The sequence below is a fragment of the Leptonotus elevatus genome, chromosome 10 (assembly GCF_054856555.1).
Source record: "Leptonotus elevatus isolate MCC_2025b chromosome 10, RoL_Lele_1.0, whole genome shotgun sequence".
Lineage (NCBI taxonomy): Eukaryota > Metazoa > Chordata > Actinopteri > Syngnathiformes > Syngnathidae > Leptonotus > Leptonotus elevatus.
Window position 1 is genome coordinate 11,007,759 of NC_141248.1, and position 21,586 is coordinate 11,029,344.

At 38.8% G+C, this 21,586-nt stretch overlaps 1 protein-coding gene across 2 annotated transcripts in view; it reads left to right on the forward strand.

Annotated features, from left to right (window-relative positions):
* Nucleotides 1–222: 222 nt before the first annotated feature.
* cpne5b (copine Vb) overlaps nucleotides 223–21,586 on the forward strand; it is an 89,339-nt gene continuing 67,975 nt past the window's right edge. For both annotated transcript variants that reach the window (XM_086087092.1, XM_086087093.1), the window contains exon 1: nucleotides 223–755. In XM_086087092.1, the coding sequence (XP_085943218.1) occupies nucleotides 637–755 (119 nt within the window). In that variant the 5' untranslated portion in view covers nucleotides 223–636. The remainder of the gene's footprint in view (nucleotides 756–21,586) is intronic.

Below are 21,586 nucleotides of genomic sequence, written 5' to 3' on the forward strand. Positions count from 1 at the left end.
AATTTTAACAGAAATCCAATACTTATGCAACAAAGGCAAACCAAATGCACATCAAGCCGTTTGGCTCGTCATTCTAAGCTATATCCATTATTTGTACCAGCTGCAGACGCTGGGGAATGCCTTTTTAAAACGCGTTTAAAGCCTAATTGACAAACCGTTTTTTTGATCACGTCAAAGAAGTCCGCGCATAACCGAGCTACTATAGCGCGCACACTCGCAGCAGCATCAGCAGTGGGCTTTGCATGGGCAGGGTCGCCAACACTTGAGTGTGATTCATTCAGGGAGGAGGACGATACGTTCGAGTGCATCTGCTGCGTTTCCTCTCCACATGCTCCACTGTGCACACGGAGCAGCAGAAGAACAGTCATCGTCTCAGCGCACAACCACTCTGCAAAACTTCCCCGGCTGTATGGACACATAACCAACTGCTCGTCCCTCTTCGCGGTGTGTCCACCAGCACATTTCCTCACCTTCATCTCCTGACTCAACGTCTCTGAAGTGGCTGCCTCACCGGGTCGGACCGGAGGCCACCCGGTCTCTGATCTGGTCTCCGGAGTCGGTGGAGACTCGACGCGCTCCATCGGGGCCAGGCTGTGCGCCTCCCGGATCAGACCGGAGCCACCGCGCGCTCTCGAGATGGACGGGATGGAGAGGGAGGTCATAGACAAGCTGGAGGACATGTCATCCGTGTGCGACTTCGACCCCATCACCGGCAACATCCCCGCCACCAAGGTGGAAGTCACCGTCTCCTGCAGGTGAGTCTCACCGCTGGTGGGGAACGCAAAGTCGGGGGGAAAGTTGCGGGAGAGGCGCCGCACCCACTCTCAGACTTTTGCCTTCAATTCTTATTAAGGCACATAAAACCTATTTGCTTGAAAACGTTTGGTGTTTAAAGTTGATACATTTGACAGGTTCTTACGGTGCAAGAATGTAAATGAAGATGCAATAATTTAAAATCAACTTAAATCTGCATGTGTTGTGACTGATTGTTTGCACCTGATATATTCATTATCATACAGCCTTGCAGTTTTCATTCGGGCAAACTGTTAAATGTGAAACCAGAAATTACATCTGTCAAACACAACACGTGTTCAGTTAGAATAAATGTTGCGTTCAATAGTCAAAAGGTTTAGAAAGTCAAGGCTCTCAGCGAACCTCTCAGGCTTCCATGCACAGCACCCTCACTTGCATCCTTTCATGGTGGGTTTTTAGGTTGTTCAAGCGAGCCAGTTTGAGCTCTGTGTGCATTATTGATGTACTGTCTGACTTACAGAGAACTCTGTGCCACATCCCTCAGCAAAGAGTGATTTAAAAAAAAAAGAAGAAAAAAAAAAGAAGAGGCTGGGAATTTCATTTTAATGAGTGGACAAATGGAGGCTGTAGTCTTGCACTGAGAAAAAAAGAAGTGGGGGGATTTTATTTTTATTTTGGATGTATCATATGATATGATTCATATCGGACTGCAGAATTAAGAAGCATTCAGGTACATTATGAGTGCCGTTTCTTTTAAAAAATTTTTTTTTTTTTTGCAGCCCTGATTGTTAGATGGAACAAAAAGGTGATATATCAGAAAAGCACATTTGCTGCTGGAATCCCACTTTTGGTGATAAATAAGTCAATCAACTTTCATGTCAATTGAAACATACTGTCATGTATTGGGTGTGTGTTGGAGTGTTGTGGTGGAGTGCAGGCAAAACAAAGAATTGGCAAATTGGCAAATTTCCAAAACAAGATACAAAGTAACTCAAGGGAAAGACCAGACTGCCACCATGGAGATTGGAGGGGCTGTGCGGGCACTAAGATAAAATACTGGGTATGCGACAAGGTGATGAAACGGGTGACTTGGGGATGGGTTGTACGTGACTTATGCTGCATTCAAGGTCAGAAGTCGGAATTATCCCAGTTGGATTTTCCCAGATCCAACTTGAAAGCGTTTGAGAAAGTAAACAACCAAAATGGCGGATAGTAATAAATTGTTTTTGTTTGGGTCCTCGAAACACATTTTGACCTCCAGCAAACTTGCCTTCTCGCAATTGATCAAATAGAAGAGGAACAAATGAGGTAAATATTATGTATTTATTTATCTTATTTCGTAAACATTCCAGACAGTTCAGTAGTACACCGCATAATTTCATGCAGGGACAAATAGCGGCGTACTCTCACGTACATTCTGTTACGTGAAGTTATGTCGAATATTTTTATGAATGAAGAAAGCTATCCAGTCTTATACTCGAGTAAATTGTGTTTTACCATTCACGGTCTGTGTTTCGGTAGGTAGGGGTCGCCATTGTAAATCAACGTCACATTGAAGTCGGTTGGCGAAGTCGTGATCCTTTTTTCCCCCCAATTTCGCAAGTAGGATTTCCCAGTTCGAGGGGGCGTTCCCGTACTCACTTCCTGAGTTTGAAGTTGGAAAAATCCAACTTCCCACTTTCCTCGAATGCAGCATTAGATACAGGCATGGTATGACGAGGATCCAGACGTTGAAGGAATTTTGGTTGGATTGTAAACTTCTTCTAATGACGATTTTTTTTTTTTAGCTTAAAATGGCTTACCTTAACTAGTAGAGTAGAGTCTTGGTTGGTTATTGCGCATTTTGGTGCTATAAATAATCATGATGAGAAAACTGGGGCAGAACAACGTGACAAGAAAGGTGCAGTACGAGGGGAAGATGAGTCGGGGTCAGCAGAATGACAATGACCTTTACTTGGACACCTTTGTTGGCCACCATACGGTGGTCCAATATAAATAGCCGAACAGGTAACCAATTAAAAGGTCAGAGGGAAACAAATTTAGCTGGCTCAGTATTTGGAATATGTACGCAAAGCTGACAAGGAGTCGATAATAAACAACTGAAATATCCGGTAAAATCAGACTGAAAATGAAATGAAAATGTGTGTCGGTCGAGTTTTGAAAAGTCAACTAAAACATGCAACCTGGCACTTAGTTTTTTTTTCTTTTCTAGTTATGGGTGGCCTTGCCCTACCTGCCCATTCTTGACATGGCACCTTGAATCGCAGCTGAATAAAAGTGCTGTTGCTGTGTTCCATTCAGAGTCATCTAAAAGCTTTTGTGCGAATGTTGTATGAGTCACGATTGTGAAGAAAGGAGGCTTCCTGCGCATTTGTGTCATGTTCTCTGGAAGCTCTCCAAGCATGGTGATAGCTCTTCCCTCTTTTTGGTTAATACCCCCTATTACAAATTACAACCCCTGCTTTTGACAACACATTATTATCAGGACCAGTGATGGAGAAAGTGGGTGGACAGGGGATAAGTAAAATCAATCGAGATAATAGTAGGAATTTGTTGATCTTCAAGCCAGGGAGGATGCGCAGGATGTGGTATTCATTTGGTGGATTATATTCTTATTAAATTAAATGATGTTTTTATTTAAACAGTGCTAGTAGTCCTTTACATCAAACCTCAGTCGGCTCACAAATATACGTTCGTAAATGGAGCATCACAAGTAAAATGAAGAAAATATTCCAAGTTGTTATTTCAAGGTAAGATGACAACATTTTGAATAATTTCTTGATACTCTTTATATTTAATATTAGTCTCATACATGTCCCTGTCCTGGCTGCTCAGTACGATATTGAAGTATGTATAAAAAAAAGGATGTATTCACTTGTGTATCACTTTTCAAAAAGGAAGACTCATATGGCGTTACACAATTATAGATACATAATTTATTGTTTCAGTAAAAATGTTTCTATCTTTCTTACCATTTTTTGATCACCACAATTTAGCTTACTTAGCCTCTTGGGGGAGGGGCCAGCCTGTCAACTTAGTGCCAGTCACAAGCCTGGATGAATAAGAACCTGAATAAGAACCTGCGGCAAAGCGTCATCCAAAATGGTGAGCATGAATAGCGAAAAGCTGTGAAGAAGAACAAGTTGAGTGCTTAAAAGTGACTGTGTAATCTTTAGCGCCATCTAGTGGTGAATTAAAAATTCATTCAATTTAAAAACCCACTATTGATTTCAATAATATGCAAAACAATGTGTTATATCACATCAACGTACATTTAAAAAAATATATAATCGTAGGTCTAGTAATATGCCTTTGCTAGCTTCTCCCGCTAGCTGCTCATGTTAGCCACTCCGGCCGATGGTCAGACTAACTCCCGCTAGCCGCTTTTGTTAGCTGCTCCGGCTAAATCTGGATCACTCGGTCTTTCGGCGTCGCTCGCTGGGGTTCACCCCGGCTGCTAAATCGCATTCGCTCGCCGAGATGCTCGTTCGCTCACGCAAAATAACATTGCAAGGCTTGCAAAGTAGTGTGCATGCTTCGGCTGCATTCTATGATAGTGACATCTCGTGGTCACTTATTTCACACTGTCACTTGAAATTTGGAAATTAATGATTATATTTCTGTCATTTCTTATGAGATCAATGGGAGAGTCTTGGAATGGATTACGCTGGGGAGCAATTTGAAATGTCCTTTTTGTTGAGTTAGATATGTATTCTGATTAAAACTAAAATTGTAATGCTGATTCAAAAATTGCAGGTCAGTTTTTTTTTTCTAGTACGTCAAGTTTTTTTTCTGACCAATATGCCCTCCAGATAAACAAAATTCCACTGATTAACTGTAATAAGAACAGCTGATTATGATTGGACTCCTCTTCTACTACGTGGCAACTTGCCTGTGCCGTCACAATTGATACTGTGGTGAGAGGTGTGTGCAGCTCTACTATAGTGGTCGTCAATACTATCAATATCTGCAAACAAACTAGCTAACATAAAGCTAACATAGTAGGAATTAAGAGGATTAGTGTTGGCTTTTCTCTTAACCTGTAACCGTGGGCATACCATTGTCACTTCTGTTTCATTTTAATGCGTTTTCCCCCCCAAAGCCTTTGTGTTTTATTTACATACATACATATTTATTCTTTAAGAAAAGGGGGACGCTATATAGCTAAAAAAAAACGCAACATGATAGAGAAAAAGTGAGTTCATCAGTCAGACCTAACTCAACAATAATTGTGTTCCCCAGTGGTATTTTTAAACTTCCACGGTAATTTATGATGCCTACATATGTTTTAGCAAATCGCTAGTTCCAATGGACCAACTGTGCTTTGTTATCTCTGGGTTTGTTTGTCAACAAGCTTTGGATCAAAGTTCATAGTGAGTGAATGCAAAGTAGAGCCAATTAAGCCCTTACATGTAACGGATTGTCCTTTTCTTGAACGTGACACCTAATCACAACCGACCTCCTTGGGATGGTAAAGATTGATCATACAGTATAGCGGATGAATCTCACTAATTGGAGGATTGTGCTCGTCACGCGTTTTAATGATACAGTATACAGGTTCCCGTTCTCGAGCGCCATGTTTCCCCAAGAGGGGCGGGACGTGGAATTTCTCCACTTGTTTCTTTCACGCGAGCATCACACGGCTTTGATTAAATTCCTGTGCTAAATATCTGGATGGTCGACATTTGCATAGAGATTTGAGTTTATGAGAAGTCTGGTTTCCGCCTCGGATAGGTGCTTTTATGAATCTGGGACAGATATGAAAGCATTGCACTCGGTGTAGAAAAGCCCCGGGGAGATCCACAGCCGAGGCTTATCATCACTCTCATCCCCCTCACTCGCTTTCACGCCACATCTCTTTAGGTTAGAGCACTTCTGATGGGAATATTTCCTGCATCATAAAGAGATCCATGGTTCTAATTAACCATACAGAAAAGCTATCTACATATGTGGTAGACCTGTATAAGTTGATGGAATTTGATAGAAAACACCTTTCAGTGTCTTGAGGGGAATTTTCAATTGGGACTGGAAAAGCATAGCAATTTTTTATTTTATTTGATTTACTAATGTATGAGTGCACTTTTATATGCCATGAGGTTTGTTTAAAATGTCATTTAACTCATTAAATCTATAAGTGTGAGTCAAACTTCTATTTTTTATTTTTCTTTTTCTTCCATATCTTGACATGGATATATAACATTTCCTTGCCACACATGTGTCAGTGTTAAAGAGCTGGCGTGTGTGAAGTAGAAAGACAATCTTCACACCTGCTACACTGAAGCCAGTGGAGCCTCCATTTTCTTCACTGGGGGGCTTCACACAAACTTCAATGGTTGCACCTCCAACTTATGTATGTATATCCTCTCATTTTTATGATCAGAGAATTCTTCAGTTGTACTCTTCCTGCACTATGCTGCAGCAAGACTGTATAAGGGCAATATAAAGCTTCCTTATTAAATATGAATGCGGGTTTTCTTCTTGTTCTGTTCCCCCTTGATTTTGCCCACAAGACACACACTGTACAGTGTAATCCTTTTATAGAGCGAGGAATGACATTTGTTAGTTGAATAAAAACAGCACACAGAAGGCAGGAGAACCATGTGAGTTATCAGAGCCAAACAGCAAAAAAAATAAAAAGTAATCATAATGTCAGTATCAGCTCAGTTTTCTCACAAAATTAACTAGTGTGAAATTTGGGCCAATTTAGTTGAACACAACGGGTTCTATTTCCGCAGACAGGCGGACGTGCGCTCGGTGCAAAAACTGGCGCAATGTCATTTTTGTGCTGGGACAAGTCTGGCTTACAGAGTTTGGGAATTTCGCAGGCATGCTGAGTCTTCCGGCGGACCCTCGGTATTTTATTTGACATGTCCTCAGTGCACCTGAGACTAGACTAGACCTTAGACCAGTTAACAGGTCTAAGTTGTGGCACAAGTGGTGTAATGCAAATTTGGTGGATTGGATGATCGTATTTCATTCAAATGTGACAGAAATAAATTAATTGAATGCAATGTTTGGAGGTGGGGAGGTGGCAGACCCAAATGGTCAGGTTGGAAGGCACTCTAATTCTCTTCATAATGGTGATCTGTTGTAGCCTGACCTCATTTGCAAGTGGAGGTCTGCTTGCAGTTCCTTATAGTGTAAATGTACTTTTTGCGCTTTGATCTTCTCCATGGACACCACCGTGCACCTCTTCTGTTTTGAATTTAAAGGGAATGAATAGAGATACTTTCATTGGCCATGAAATAAGTCGACTGTGTTCATTCCCCCAACAGCACAAATGCCCCTTTCTAACCGCACCCGTCTACGAAAACACCAAAAAGGAAGAAAACTCCACCCATGCTGCACTTTGCGCTAAACTTGCCCTGGGCACCAATATATTGCCCAAAGTCTCTAAATGTACTTTACATTTTCTCACTGAACGCTTATGGAAAACTTGGCGACCAAAACTGACAACTGCTGTTGAACATTGAAGGGAACATAAACTAAATGTCCCCGTAAAACTTTCTGCAGCGCAGATTTTCCTTTGTCTTTCTTGTTCGCTTCGCAACAGCCTTGTTTCAATCCTAACTATTATGATAATAAAGAGATGCTTATTCTTATGTTGAGTTATCCATAATCCCCCTCCCGGGTCTGTCGGTAACACTGTTCAGCTGTCAGCGTTTTCACGCTTCAAAATTAATCTATTCTGCGAAGGAATTGTCTGATATCTATCAAATCTTTTGGATTAAGCCTACAAGATGTTTTACTGCACATAAACACGAGAGAGGCTGTTTCAGCAATGGGAAGCAGGTGATGTTTAAGAAGAGGAGGTGTGTATTGATGGCGGTGACATAAAGAGAGGTTGAAGATGTTTTGATCAATTGCTCTTTCTCTGACGCACACCAGCCAAGAAAAATACAAACTCAAAATATAGTTTACCAAGCAGCACTAAATATAGTATTGACGTCGGGCCGAAACCTCCTAAATCACAATTTGGTAACATTTCGCTGTCTCTGTCTCTCTCTCTAGTTATTTGTCCTTTTGAACAAAGTTTTTTTTTTTTTTTTAAATCTACTTACCTTACTTTTCATTTGTGTCATATTTGATACATCCGGTCACAATGCTTTAAATTCGTACATTTATAGCTATCAAAAATATAATAATAAACAGACATATCAGACATATTAATATTTCCAAAAATCAGAAAGAACATTTCCCACTATTATTTATGGTGTCTCTCCTTTTTTCAATTGGGGCGATCTTGCAAAAAAAAAAAAAAAAAAAAAGCCATCAGATGGGTGATACTGCCCTCTAATGGATTATCCGTGCTATGTCAGATCATATACGTCAGGGCTTTACTGAGAAAAAAATATTATACTTATAAAATAGAGGGCTCAGAATGTCTTCTATTTAATATGATACGTTTGGCTTTATCGGGTTAAATACAATATTGTTATTTAAATTAATACTTATTTCGTATGTTGAGACTAGTAAAATGATGAAATGTTGCATATGTTATGCAGTAATAGAATTAGAGACACATAAGTACTATATCAACATATAAAACAACATTAAAATGTGCGGCCTATCAACCTTCTCAGAAAGACAATTAGTTGTTTGAATCTATTGAGGTGAGTCAGGAGCATCAGCCCTCCACCTGACACTTTAATGATATTATATATGGTTAGTGAGAAGTGACACGTCTTAACCCTCAATACACTCTAAAAACAGTTGGATCAAAAGTAACCCAATTATGGATAGAAAATGGACCGATCCACTTTATGGGTCAATTTGACCCAACTATCTGGGCTGTTTTATACAAAATGGCCCAATTTTTTGACCCATGTAAAGGATCTGACCAATATTTAAGAGTTGTTTTACGCCGAAAGCTATTACATGACTCAAAATGGGTCAAATCGACTCAAGTAGATGATCGGTTGTTTTTGTTTTTAGAGTGTATGATACGATAAAATTGTAGGAGGGGTAGAGGAGCGATTTTTAGAAAATGAATGTGAACATAAATGCATAACACCCCGTCTTACTTCTTCTCTAATTAATTCACTTTAATTGATTTTAAAGGTGTCTGCCCACATGCAGCTTACATGCTGTCATTGTTTTATGAAGTCATGGTTGTTTTCTACCCAATTATGTCAAACTCGCGTGGACATCTTGTGTCCATGTGGAGGGTGTCAAACATACTGGGCTTTTTTTTTTTATTACATTATACTGTAATCACTAGAGACAAGTTAAGTAGAATGATTGATATGATATGACAACTCCTTTAACTTTGACACCGCTTGCAATAGAGTGAAGACACTGCAAATGTCATCTAGCATCTCGTAGTAAGCGATGCATGACTGGCTTGGATCGCATGCGTTTCGGTGCCTATTCTGAGCCTGTGCTGCTATTTCAGCTTTGGCTGTGTGCCCCTCTCTGCAGAATGGGATGATTGGGAAAGATGGTCCCGTGTGGGACAGCAAAGCTGGATATGTGTGAAAAAATGTGCGCGTGAGATGAGCGTATTTGATTATAGCGCTGCTGACACCCTGAGGGGAAATGGATAATGGATGAGTGGGAATTTTTTTTGCGTTTATGTGTGTTGGTGTATTGCCTCCTCTACTCATTATATTCATAAGGATGTCATTTTAAGTGTTGTTGTTGAATTCAATGGAACCGCTGTAAATAAAGCTGTAAATACATTTCCCTCTCTGATGTGGGGAAATTCCAAGCACATTTTCATTTTTTTCCATTCAGAATTTATAGATTTGCTCGTGATTTCAGCATCTTTGCACTCTATGTTGTGACATTTCTCTTTTGGACACATTTACAGGTCTCTGAGGAAGGATTCCACAGACAGTAATCATCTCGTGCCCTTTTTTTCACCACCATGAGATTGAAAAGCACCATGTGAGATCGACACTCATGTTTCATAAAAAAAGCACGTTTTCATTCCAAATTTATATGAGTGTGGGTGCGTATGGCAGTCAACAGAAACAGGTCACTTCGATTGGATATAGAAGAACAGTTTCAGATAATAGAAGACTACAGCAGTTACCATGGAAATATGCAAACTATATTAAACTATAACATATGGCGATTCATCAGTTTAAGAATATCTACTGCTACATCCATTACAAACTCTTTCCCAGTACATAAACTTATTTAGTGCTCTTACAGTCATCATATACTCATACTACAAAATATAAGCACATTTTCTAATTTGCTACTCATTTATACTGAAATTCCTTCTCAAGGGTGATTGTTTTGCTTCACATCTACTACTATGATTCAATGCATTTTGCTTCAGGGTGAAACAAATCGGACTAGTGAAGCATTTTTCTTCTTTTGGCCTCAGATTACACCATATCAAAGATTCTTGATGTATTTTACTGATCGTTTCTAGTTGCACTTTTTGAAATGACCCACTTTGGAAAAGTTGTTTTCGCTTAGTAAGAAAAATCGTTTTTATTCATTATCCTTTTAATCTCGCAATCAAATAAAGCAGCCCGTTCTCACAAGCAACTTTATAAGGACTCCAGGGCAAAGTTAATTCACTGTAAATTATGTTCATTCCATTTTTAGTAGTTATTTCTTACAATTTTATTCATGAATATATTATATCCTTTGTCATTGATAGAATACATACAACAGGTATACAACAAAACTGGTAGATGGGCTTGGAGCAACAGCCTTTTCATTAATTGTGCCACAGAGACATACAGCTACTGCCCAATCAGAGTTCACCTGTTTTCTGGGTCTGGTCATGTGACCAGCTGAGCTGATTGTGATGTCATTTTCAGTCGCAGCAAGTGGCAAAATGGCCGCTCCCTGAGCTGGATAAAAATGGGTGGATTTTTCTGCTTAATTCTTATTCCACAAACACAATATTAATGTGAATACTGTGTTACTGTTTACACAAGTGGGGGCATATCTTGTTGAAAGTATTTTTTGGGACTTTCCCTTTGAGGGGCGTGGCTTAGTAGGTGCTATCAGGGACATGGCTGCTGTTTGGACCATTTCATAAATAATTAAAGATTTATTAGTACGGAAACGTATTGCATTCACTTGAAAAAACAAGTCCTGTTTTTCTGACAAATTTTTGGGGGGAGCTTTGTGATTTTTTTTTCTGTTTTATTGAATATTTTCCCCCTGGTTTTTTTGTATTTTTTCTGTTTAAAAAATATATATTTTCTTCTGTTTTTCTGATTTTTTTCAGTTTTTCTGAGTAATTTTCCCCTGTTTTATAAAATAATTATTTTCTAAATATTTGGTTTCCCTGTTTTTCCGAATATTTTTTTTAAAAGGGGTTTTCCCTCAGAGATTAGAGAACAAACCACAACAAAGTATACACAGTCATTCCTTTATTATGAGCCAGTAAGTCAACATGACCATCTTATTGCATATGATATGCGGGAAAGTGTCCACTTCTCCGCTGTAAGCGAGTCTGCAACAAGTCACTTGGAATTCAGAGGTAAAAAAAAAAAATACTCCGAAAAACAAAACACCAGCTCTGTTTTTCTGAAAAAAAAATTCCCTGTTTTTCAGAAAAAAAATGTTCATCCTGTTTTTCTGAATAATTTTTGACGGAAATTTGTTTTCAGTAAAACAGAAAAAAAATATTCGGAAAAACTGAAAATAAAAAAAAATACTCGAAAAAAACAAAGCTCCACAAAAAAAATTGTCAGAAAAACAGGGTTTTTTTTTTTTTCAAGTGAATGCAATACGCTTCCGTACATTAGAGACTGTGGCTTTATTTATTTTTTGTTTCAATCCAGTGTTGATGCATCTGAAGATCACTCAAACTCAAATTTTGACTTGTAACATAAAGGGAAAAAAAAGACCAAGTTACTTCATTATTTTTTGTTTTTCATAACTCAAAACAACTTAATTTTCAGTATTTTGTTATTGGCCAAGTCATTTTTAATTTACTGTATTTTTATTTTATTTTCTGTGCTTTTGCTATTGGGCTAATTATTTTATACGGTATGTAATATTACTTTGGCAGCTTCAAGTTATTACAGCATCCACTGCTGGTTTTCTTAATCAGACATGTACCAACAATTTGGCCTACTTGTGCATAGCATTACCACTGGTTGGTTATTGGTATCACCTATCAGCGATGCACAATTAGCCATTCTCCTAATTAAACAACATGCACATATGCCTGATGGCTGACCTCTGTTGTGTTGGCCAGCAGCGCAATTTTCCCCATTGGGACTTACGGGATGGTCTTAAGCCTTCGCGCCAGGCAGCGAGCTCACTGTGACTGTCTGCCACACTGACTTGGATTCTCCCCAGAGGAAGTTCTGGCCTGAATAATTCAACAGCTGGTGGGATGAATGATCCTGCTTGGGTCTGCCATCGATTTGACACTCAAGTAATGCCAGCATTACAGTTAGGCTCAGGTGTTCAACATTGAATTGTTGATTTCAATTAAATTCCTGTATAATTTTTACATGATCTCTTGAAAATGAATGATGGATGATTATAACTCCATGTGTGTATGCTATGATTGCAAAACAAGGAATATGTTATTGAAATGGGTTAAATAATGAAGAAGAGATGATATTGCAGCAATGATGGCTGGCCCCTCCATGCTCATCCAGCATTGTAAACAGATTGCTCCTCTTTAAAACTTCCTTCTCAATCTGTGCTCCTTTTTTTGTTGTTCTCTTCCTTTTGCCCCCCCCCCCTTTTTTTTTACTTGCTTCGAATTATTGTGCCCACCCCAGTCAGCTCTGTCATCACGGTTACCATGCACACCATCCCTTTCATTTTGTCACACTGACATTACTTTTTCTGGGAGGGTGAGTGTGTATCACCTTCTTGTTATCATCCGTCGTTGCTTAAATATCCTTGAGGGCAACGCGTTATTTATTTATTTATTTTTTCTTTTAGCGGCAGGCTGTTATTGCTGAATGAAAACATCATTGCTCAATGAACTACTACCTTCACACATTCTTGGCCAAAATTGATTTGGAAAGGCTTGCAACTGGAAAACTAGGTCAAAAGTCTTCTCTCTATTTTCTATGGTGAACTTGAATGTGTCATTTTATAGGGCACTCAATACTTGGCATTTTTTCCTCTTGTATTATAATAATGCATCAATATTATTTCATTATTTTTCTGTTCTAGAAAAAAAAATCAGGATTCTACTGCCTCATCGGGTGAGGCATGCAGTGTCCATTGTGAAGACACACTTAAATCTAGAAATATGACTGCCAGCTGATTGCTTAAACATGAACAGTAGGTCACTGAATTGGTGCAAATATAAACTTGGATGATGATTATTTAATTTAATATGGGATACTGTATGTTACAAGACAACACTCTGATCCAGTACTCAGTACCTTTGGAATCGAGACCGGTTCTCAAGTAAACCAGTTTTTGGTAGTTTTGTACTCTCAACCCCCCCCCCCCCCCCCTATTAGATTTTATGTGAATCGGTGCTCAGAAGTACCGACCCAAATTGGTCCATACCACAAAAAGTATCGTCTTTGGTACCAAAGTAGTCTAGATTTTAGACTCACTAAAGCCAGGTCTAACTTGTGGCATGGGAGGTGTAACGTGATTTTTGTGTATTGAGGCAGACGGATTCGGAGCTCAAGCTCCGAGTACTTAAACAATGACTGTGTTTTCATTTTGGATAATGCATGATGTGTTTGATCACATGTTGCAAGGTTTTCTTCATACTTTTCTCGGCATTTATTTTCAAGTTAGCCGTGGTTTCGGTCCAAGTTAAGGTGAAAGCTGTTTACCTGGGTTTTCACTGCAGATACACACACATCTGCACTGATTTTTGGCTTACATTTCCAATAGAAATGTGTCATAATATTGATGAAGCTGATACACTTTGATCACTGACTTTAATTTTTATTTTATTTTATTTTTTTACATATAGTCAGTATTTGGGTTAATTAAGGTCAAAAGTCCAGAAACATTTGGGATAACCTGTTTACATGAAGACAGAGTTACTCCCGTATACATATCCTGATCTGTATTACGTAATATTATTAAGGTTTTTGCGCGTTTACACACAAAACTCAAATATTGCCAATATTGGGGTTTTGAAAGAGTTCGTGACTGCCTATAAATGTAGTCACTGTAATCGTGATATGAAATGTTCATACCAGACTTCCTTGACGCCACATACACGCAACTACAGTGAGCTCATGCTTGAACCTTAGTGTAAAGAATCCCACTACACCCACTCGTACAATACTTAAGCTTCTTCGATGTGCTGGAGGTGCTGGAGATATGAATAAATACTTGACATGGCAATGTAAAAATGAAAAAAAAAAGAAGATAATTGAGAAAGAGCCGCATCCTATAAATTTACTTCATTTATAACGTACTACATATTTTTAGTGCGTAGAAGAAGACTGCGTGAGTACAACCTTAGAGTCTGTCAGGATGAATTTATGCTCACTTTTAGTCTCGTCCAAGTCCCCAAATCGCATCATTTCAAATTTGCATGCCTCTTCAAACGGAAGCACTGATCCCTTGATATTTATTATCTCCTCCTCAGTTTGCACTGGCTGAGCAGAGCAGTTAGAGTGGGAGAGGCAAGAGGAGCCTCCCGTTGGCTTAAAAGAAGCATCTGTCTAATTACCAGGCATGGTGGAAGAGTAGAGTTGCACTATATAAATAAAGTCTGCTAACTTAGTGACTGCATAACTGGGGCTTGGGTTCTCCAGGATGAGCAAAAGAAGCTTTGTTATTCTTCCACAACAATTTCTGTTTTGACTCTCATTCTCAACCCACGCACTTCGCTCTCGCGTTCTCTCTCACATATACGCGCACTCTCTGTGCCACGTTTGTCTGTTCTTCTCCACTTGTGATTGATTTTCTGTTACATTGCTGCTCTCTTCACTCCGCAATATTATCTTGTATACAGACAATTGCTCGCGCATGTGGGGCATACTAACACGCACACACACACACACACACACACACACACACACACACACACACACACACACACACACACACACACACACACACACACACACACACACACACACACACACACACACACACACACACACACACACACACGTACGAACACTGCCTCGGCTGAATCTCAGATCTTTTTTAGGACCTAATTTACATCAGGGAAGTTTGTTTGAAGCCCCTGTAGCATTGCCAGTAGATTGCATAAAACCCAAATGCAAAACTGATGACATATTTGAAATTTGGAATGTCTTAGAATTAGTTAATATGACATTCCTTGTCTGTTGTCAGGACTTTTGAAGCAAGCTCATTAATTTTTTCCCCTTTATGTAACTAGAATTTAGAAAATGAATTCTAGCTTTGACTTCACTTTTGGAAAAAAGTCTCGAATATCTCGATATGCAGCGCTTTCACCTAATTCGGCCTCTATTGCAGCTTATTTATAGTATTTGTAGACATATAGTAATCATACCGTAGTAATAGTACTTAGAAAAAGTAATTTGTTTCATCTCAGATGGAGTCATTTTGGAGTCAGCCAGCCCTCCCTCAAGCGTTCAGTCCTAACTGTAGCTCGTAGTTGGGAGCACATCACTTCGATTCTGGCCTCGCTTCACTGGCTCCTTGTTCACTTTAGAGTTCAGCAAGGCTCTTTTATATGTTTTTAAATCTTCAAATGGTCTCACCCGAGCGTATCTTTCTGAGCTCATCCACCCCTACGCACCTGACGCTACTGGCGGTACCGAGGAACCGATTTTCTTTTGGAATGACCCCCCGCTAAATGTTAGGCAAGCCCCTTCTCTGTCCATTTTTGAAACTTGTCTTAAAACACACGTTTTTGTTATGTGCCTTTTTGACTCAGCAGTTACATTCTCATGCTATCATTTTATTGCTTTGAATGTTTTTGTTTTCGTATGTATAACTTTTACTTTATGCACAGCATTTTGTGTTTTCAAGGTTCTCTATAAATAAAGTTGAGATGATTAGGTAGATAAGAGAAGAAGAAGTAATAAGTACTGGAGAGACCCCAGATGGCCCCATTGCAAGCAGGTTGTAATGGGCAAAAGTGGAAAATAAATTCTTTGGTCTGCACTAATGTGCATTTAGGTAGTAATGGTTTGTTCTTTGGCTCATGCAACACCATTCTACAAAGTTTTTTTTTCTAAGGCACGTTTTTTTTTTCCTTATTAAATAACAACTCCGGGGTCCAGAGGTACCTACCAGAGGAGAGAATATCAGTCAGCAATGCACATAAATAGCATGTGAACACAGTAGGGTAGTGGTTCACATAGCTGACTTTCATGCACGTGTGTTGGATCAAATTCCCCGGGCATTACAAGTACTTTTATCTTCATTGTCCCATTCACAATCACCTGCGATTGACTGGCAAGCAATACAGGATTATTATTTTTTTGCACTGCCTTTCGCCAAAGTCAATTGGGATAGGCTCCAGCTTCCTGGTGATCCTCATCAGGATACGTGGTAGTGATGACTATGGAAAATGGCTGAATAGTACAGGAGCCTGATTGGCAAGATTTGACTTCTGTGCTTTTTGGAGATACTGGGAACCACCAGTAGATCAATACTCTAATAAGGCGCTATTGGCTGTTTAGAAAAAAATAGTGTTTCACCAGAGTAGCAAAACCAGTGCTTGTTCTTCTTCTTTGAGTTTCTAGTCAGCACTCAAGAAACAGCATTGTAGATCCTTTATTTGCCAGTTCAGCAAGGCCCATATTAAAACGATTGCCTAAAAATAGCACATTTTAATATGGATATTGGATATGTGTCACACTACCCCAACTATTTGTATACAAGTAATAAAATAATCCCCATTTGTAATTAAAGGTCCATATTAAAGTCTGTGGTTTAACTAGTTTCATCCAAGCCTCTGCACTTTGTTGAGCATTGTATTTGATAACATTTGGGAGAGTGAAAGGTTGCCTCAAAATTTAGGGCAGGACCATTGTTGATGTGGGGTTGGCGTGTTGCTAAGCATACACTGCAGGGGCCACACTCGGCACAGGGTAATAAAAGAATCGCTTTGATGAGAATTCATTTCAGCAGATCTGCTTCTGAATAGATGAGCTATGCCTGCTTGCTGGGTGCTTCCGTTTGAAGTTTTGGTTGATGTCATCTTTTGCGTTTACCACCCGAGAGGCCCCTTTCACCAACGGGTATTGATGTGACTGCCTGACGCTGAATGTGTACTTTGCCATTAGAAGAGTTTCTAAGGGGCTCCAGCCTCATTAACAGGACTCACTGACATGGGCACATTATGTCTTCTCCTGTGCATGCATGCATGTCATCTCAAAGCGGTGGGTGTCAATCAAGGAACAATTAGAACAGTTTTCTTTTTAATTAGTTCATCATAAAATCAGTGGGAGAGAATTGCTCCTTTTGATTAAGGTTGATTAATATCCTTAATTAACAATTTAATATGATTTACAGAAATGTACTTTTTTTAATCGAATGGCAAAAAGGAAGGGAAAAAAATGCAGTGAATAACATGCACCCGTGCATTAATACGCCCGCTCCAAATCATCCTTAAAAAGCACCCCCCCTCTGTACTTGTGTATAATATGGTCCCCCAAAACGTATCAATAAAGTGTAAATGCTTTTAATTTCATTCTCAAAACTATGTTCTTTGCCCAATCCTATGATTTGGTTTTTCAACGTATTTTAAAAATCATGTTTTCAAAAATCTCGTTTTTGCATTGTGCATTATTTTAGTAATTTTACTAAGCTGTCTTTTTTATTTCTTTACTCTGCTTTTAAATTTCTTTAACCCTGTTTGTGAAATATATTAGGTATGTAAATCAGTGATTCTTTTTTCCTTCTTGCTTTTTTTCTACCCCTATGTAGGCTACTGCCTAGCTAGGTACCGGTAAATATCCAAATAATGTGAAAAAAAATCATTTTTTATTAAGCCCCCTGTATAATACTCCTCTCGATTTGGGATTTTTATTTTGTTTTATTATATTTTATTTTATTTTTATTTTTTTGGGTGGGGCAAAACAGTGTTATTCATGGTATATATATATATATATATTTTTTTTTTACAGAAACCACTTAAAGACATTGACATCACCAGACTCCATTTATACATTTCTGGTAATGTGATATATTACATTTGTTGAGGTTTCTAAGGCGCAGGACTTAAATGTTAGAATTTGCAGTAATTTTAGCTTGGTGTGAAGGAGGTTTCTTGGAGTTGCATTTTGAATTTGTTAAGTAAAGCAACAAATTCAAAGTTCAAAGCCAAACCACGGTTATAAAGCACCTTTCCTTCAAGCAAACAAGAGCGAACATACTCGCAGGATGTTTTGTTAGATTCGTGAACTGTCACATACATCACTATGATGATAAAGTCAAGCTTCAAATCATAACATTCAATGATATGCGTTTGATGCCCAAGATACTCAGCGTGGTGTTCCTTTAAGGACAAGGACAATAAATGAATCAAATGTTATCAACTTTGCTTAAACAGTCGCAGGGGCGGACAAGACGTCGGGAATTTCGTGAGTTTTCAGAACGACCGGTCTCCCTCCCAGCGATAAATAGTAAGGTAGTAGTAATTGCTGAATGTCGGCTGCAGGGACACGGTCGTCCACATCCCATCCGAATGGCTGCATTAGAGCAGAGGAGACAAAGTAATCTTAATCAGAATATTCACTTTTTTTTTAAAAGTATAAATAATATTTTTAAGAGTATAAATAACACTTTTTGTATTTCCCCCTCCTACATAGCATTAAAATACAAATATTCAACTGCAACGTTTATATGATCTAAAAGCATTGAATTCTCTCACCTCACATCATATCAAGATGTGAGCTCACTCTGGCAAATATTATATTAGCCTTTCCGTCAGACACATTTTGGTGGGTAGTCTGACTCAGTAAAAATATCTTTGACATTTACCAGCTCACACTTACCTGACTTTTCCGAAAATGGGAAAAAAACAACAACAAAAAACGACCTGTTCGCTTTGATAAAAGTACCGGAATTTCAGCGCTGATGTACAAATAGAAAATGAGACGAAATGAAAGGTCAAACTTCTAAATGCTCTCCAATGGGCCAGTATAATTTTTAGATTAAGCTCTATTTACTGCACCACATGTCTTTATTCATAGAAATATATTCCATGCATGTTGAGACCAAGTATATGATTGAGTTTAAAAAAATAATAATTAAAAAGAAAGAAAAATAACAGCACATAAACGGAGGATGCATTAAATGATTTTTTAAAACAGACATTAAATTCAATGTTTTTTTTTATTTTTATCTTTGCATAACCACTTGATAATTCTAATTTCAAGCGCCATTGAGACAAATAGACCACTTTTTAGCATATAGACACAATTCAAAGACCCCATGGATGATATACAGTAAAGTTGGCTACAAGGGGGTCACAGATCTGTGAAGTGTTGATGTTAAATGATTCAAGGGTTCCATGCACGCTGTTATCATATTTATTGAATGAAATCCGGCGGCTGTGGCTCAGGGTGTAGAAACGGTTGTTCAGTAACCAGAAGGTCGGCTGTTCGACCCCTGCTCTCCGCAAGTCAAGTGTCGTTGTGTCCTTGGGCAAGGCACTTCACACACATTGCCTCCTGTGCTAATCATACTGGTGTATGGAAGGTGCGAATGTTTGCTGGTGGTCGGAGGGGTCGTAGGCGCACATTGGCAGCCACACTTCCGTCAGCCTGCCCCAGGGCAGCTGTGGCGACTTACCACCAGGGCTGGACTGGCCACCTGGTATATAGGGCAGATGCCCGGTGGGCCGGTCTCTTTTGAGGACGAAGTAGTGCTTTTTAATGATTATTTTCCTACATTTGACCCTTAGAGATTGTATTTGTATTGTATTGAGATGTATTTGATGGTTTACCTCGGGGTAAAGGCGTCCCTGGAGGGTGGGTGTAGGAGTGGAATATATGTTATTGAGCAGAGAAAATATCAACCTTGATTGAGGCTGATGAAAGGACACAGCACACGATTACAGTAACTGAAAGAGCAAATAAAACAAGACAGGAAGCGAAAGTAGAAAGACAGAGAACAGCAGGCGACGGCATCTCGAGTGACCATGTCAGTGTGGCGAGCAAGCCAACGGGAAAAAAAAACATGATGGGTAATCATGTAGGTAGGGTGCACACAGGCCTCGGGCAGGCATTATGAAAAGGTCAGGCAAGTAAAACAGAAGTGTAGCTTAGACACAAAAGTGAGATGGACCATGGAGGTGGACACAGCTTTTATGGAGGAACTTTTGTTATGTGCATTGAAATCACAGAAATACTAAAACGCACAAAACGCCATCAAAGGAATACAGTTTGATTGAAGTTGGGTTTTAATTTTGTGTTTTATTGTCAAGAGTGATGAAACGGGCACAAAATTATCAATACAGTACAACTTTTGAGGAGGGTAGACATACTGCAGTTTTTCAAATTGGTTGAAAGAGAGTTTGCCGGAAAGATCAAAAACAAACTTCATTGTCCTGCTATTTTTCTTTCCGGTGAGCCATTCCTCTTCTTTCTGTGCCTGATCAAGGTTTACTGTTCCAAGCTGCACCAAGCCAAGCCGAGCCGAGCTGAAATGCATCGCTTGCTAGGAACTGGCTTCAGTACAGTTAGACAAGGGGAACTTTTAGGATTTGAGCTTCAAGGGTGCACAGCCCCCAGTGAGAATACTAATTATACAGTCTCTGGTGAATGGTACATTAATAAAATAAGGATTTTAGGTACAATTATTTGAAACCATATTAAGGAAGACAGTGAATCAATGGAAACATGCTTAACTGTTTTGATTTTTGCAAATCAAGCCTTTTCCTCTGCTTGTGGTGTCTGAAAGTAATGAAAAAGGAATAATGGTGGATCGAACCATATAACGGGACCATGCGACAAAGACACAAAAGATAATAAATATTACAGATTAATTCTTCACTTCAAATTTTGTTGACTGATTAAAAGTTAAACCTGGAGTTCCCATTCTATTATTTAAAAGTTCATCTTACGCAATGGAGCAATTTTCCAAATACTTTTTGACCACAAAGGCTACCTAATGACGTACATACTCGATTGTGGACCGGCAAAATGAATAACCACCTCTTCTTTTTTTCGACAGAAAAAAAAAATATTAAAAAAATAATAATTTAAAAAATAATAATTAAAAAGAAAAAGAAAAAAAATGAATAACCACAAGTGAATGAGTCACACAAGTGTCAGAATGTAGAAGAGCTAAAAACATGAAAATAAATAACGTGGAAGCAATAACAATGCCTGTAGGTCCCAATAAAATGATCATCTTTTATCAAGATTGTCTGACTCACTGGCTCGAGCAAATCTTTCTGAGATGCTCAAGTGCACTCAGAGAGCGGAGCTCTTTGCCAAGGCATAAACATTGAGTGATTGCAGACCATTTGCAATCTTCAGAGCTCAGGGATAGTTACAATCACAGCCAGAATTTGTTCTGGATTGCAGGGAACAAAATATGATAATAAGAAAATTATACAGCTGGATCTAACCCTGAGCCTAATCAGGATCCATTCCAGATGAAGATCAGTATCACATAAATTCCAGTTTTCAGCCGCAATAATGTTTCCAGATGACTTCAGGCAAAAGGCAAGGCACACCCCGGTCCTGTTACCAGCCAATCACAGATGGACTTCCCTTCACTTGCGCACAGCTCTCAACAAAGCAGGCTTACTTAAATGTAACCATTTATTGTCTTACAGAAATATTTCAAGCCATGTTCATTAGCCTAATAAAGCCTACTTATTTGAAATGTATTTAGTATTAATAACGTAAAATTACTTTTTTTTTTTGTACATTTTTGGGATGTCTGCATTCATTTTCATCTAAAAAATGTTTTAAAAATGAAAGAAAAAAATGGACATAAGTGTTTTTCGAAA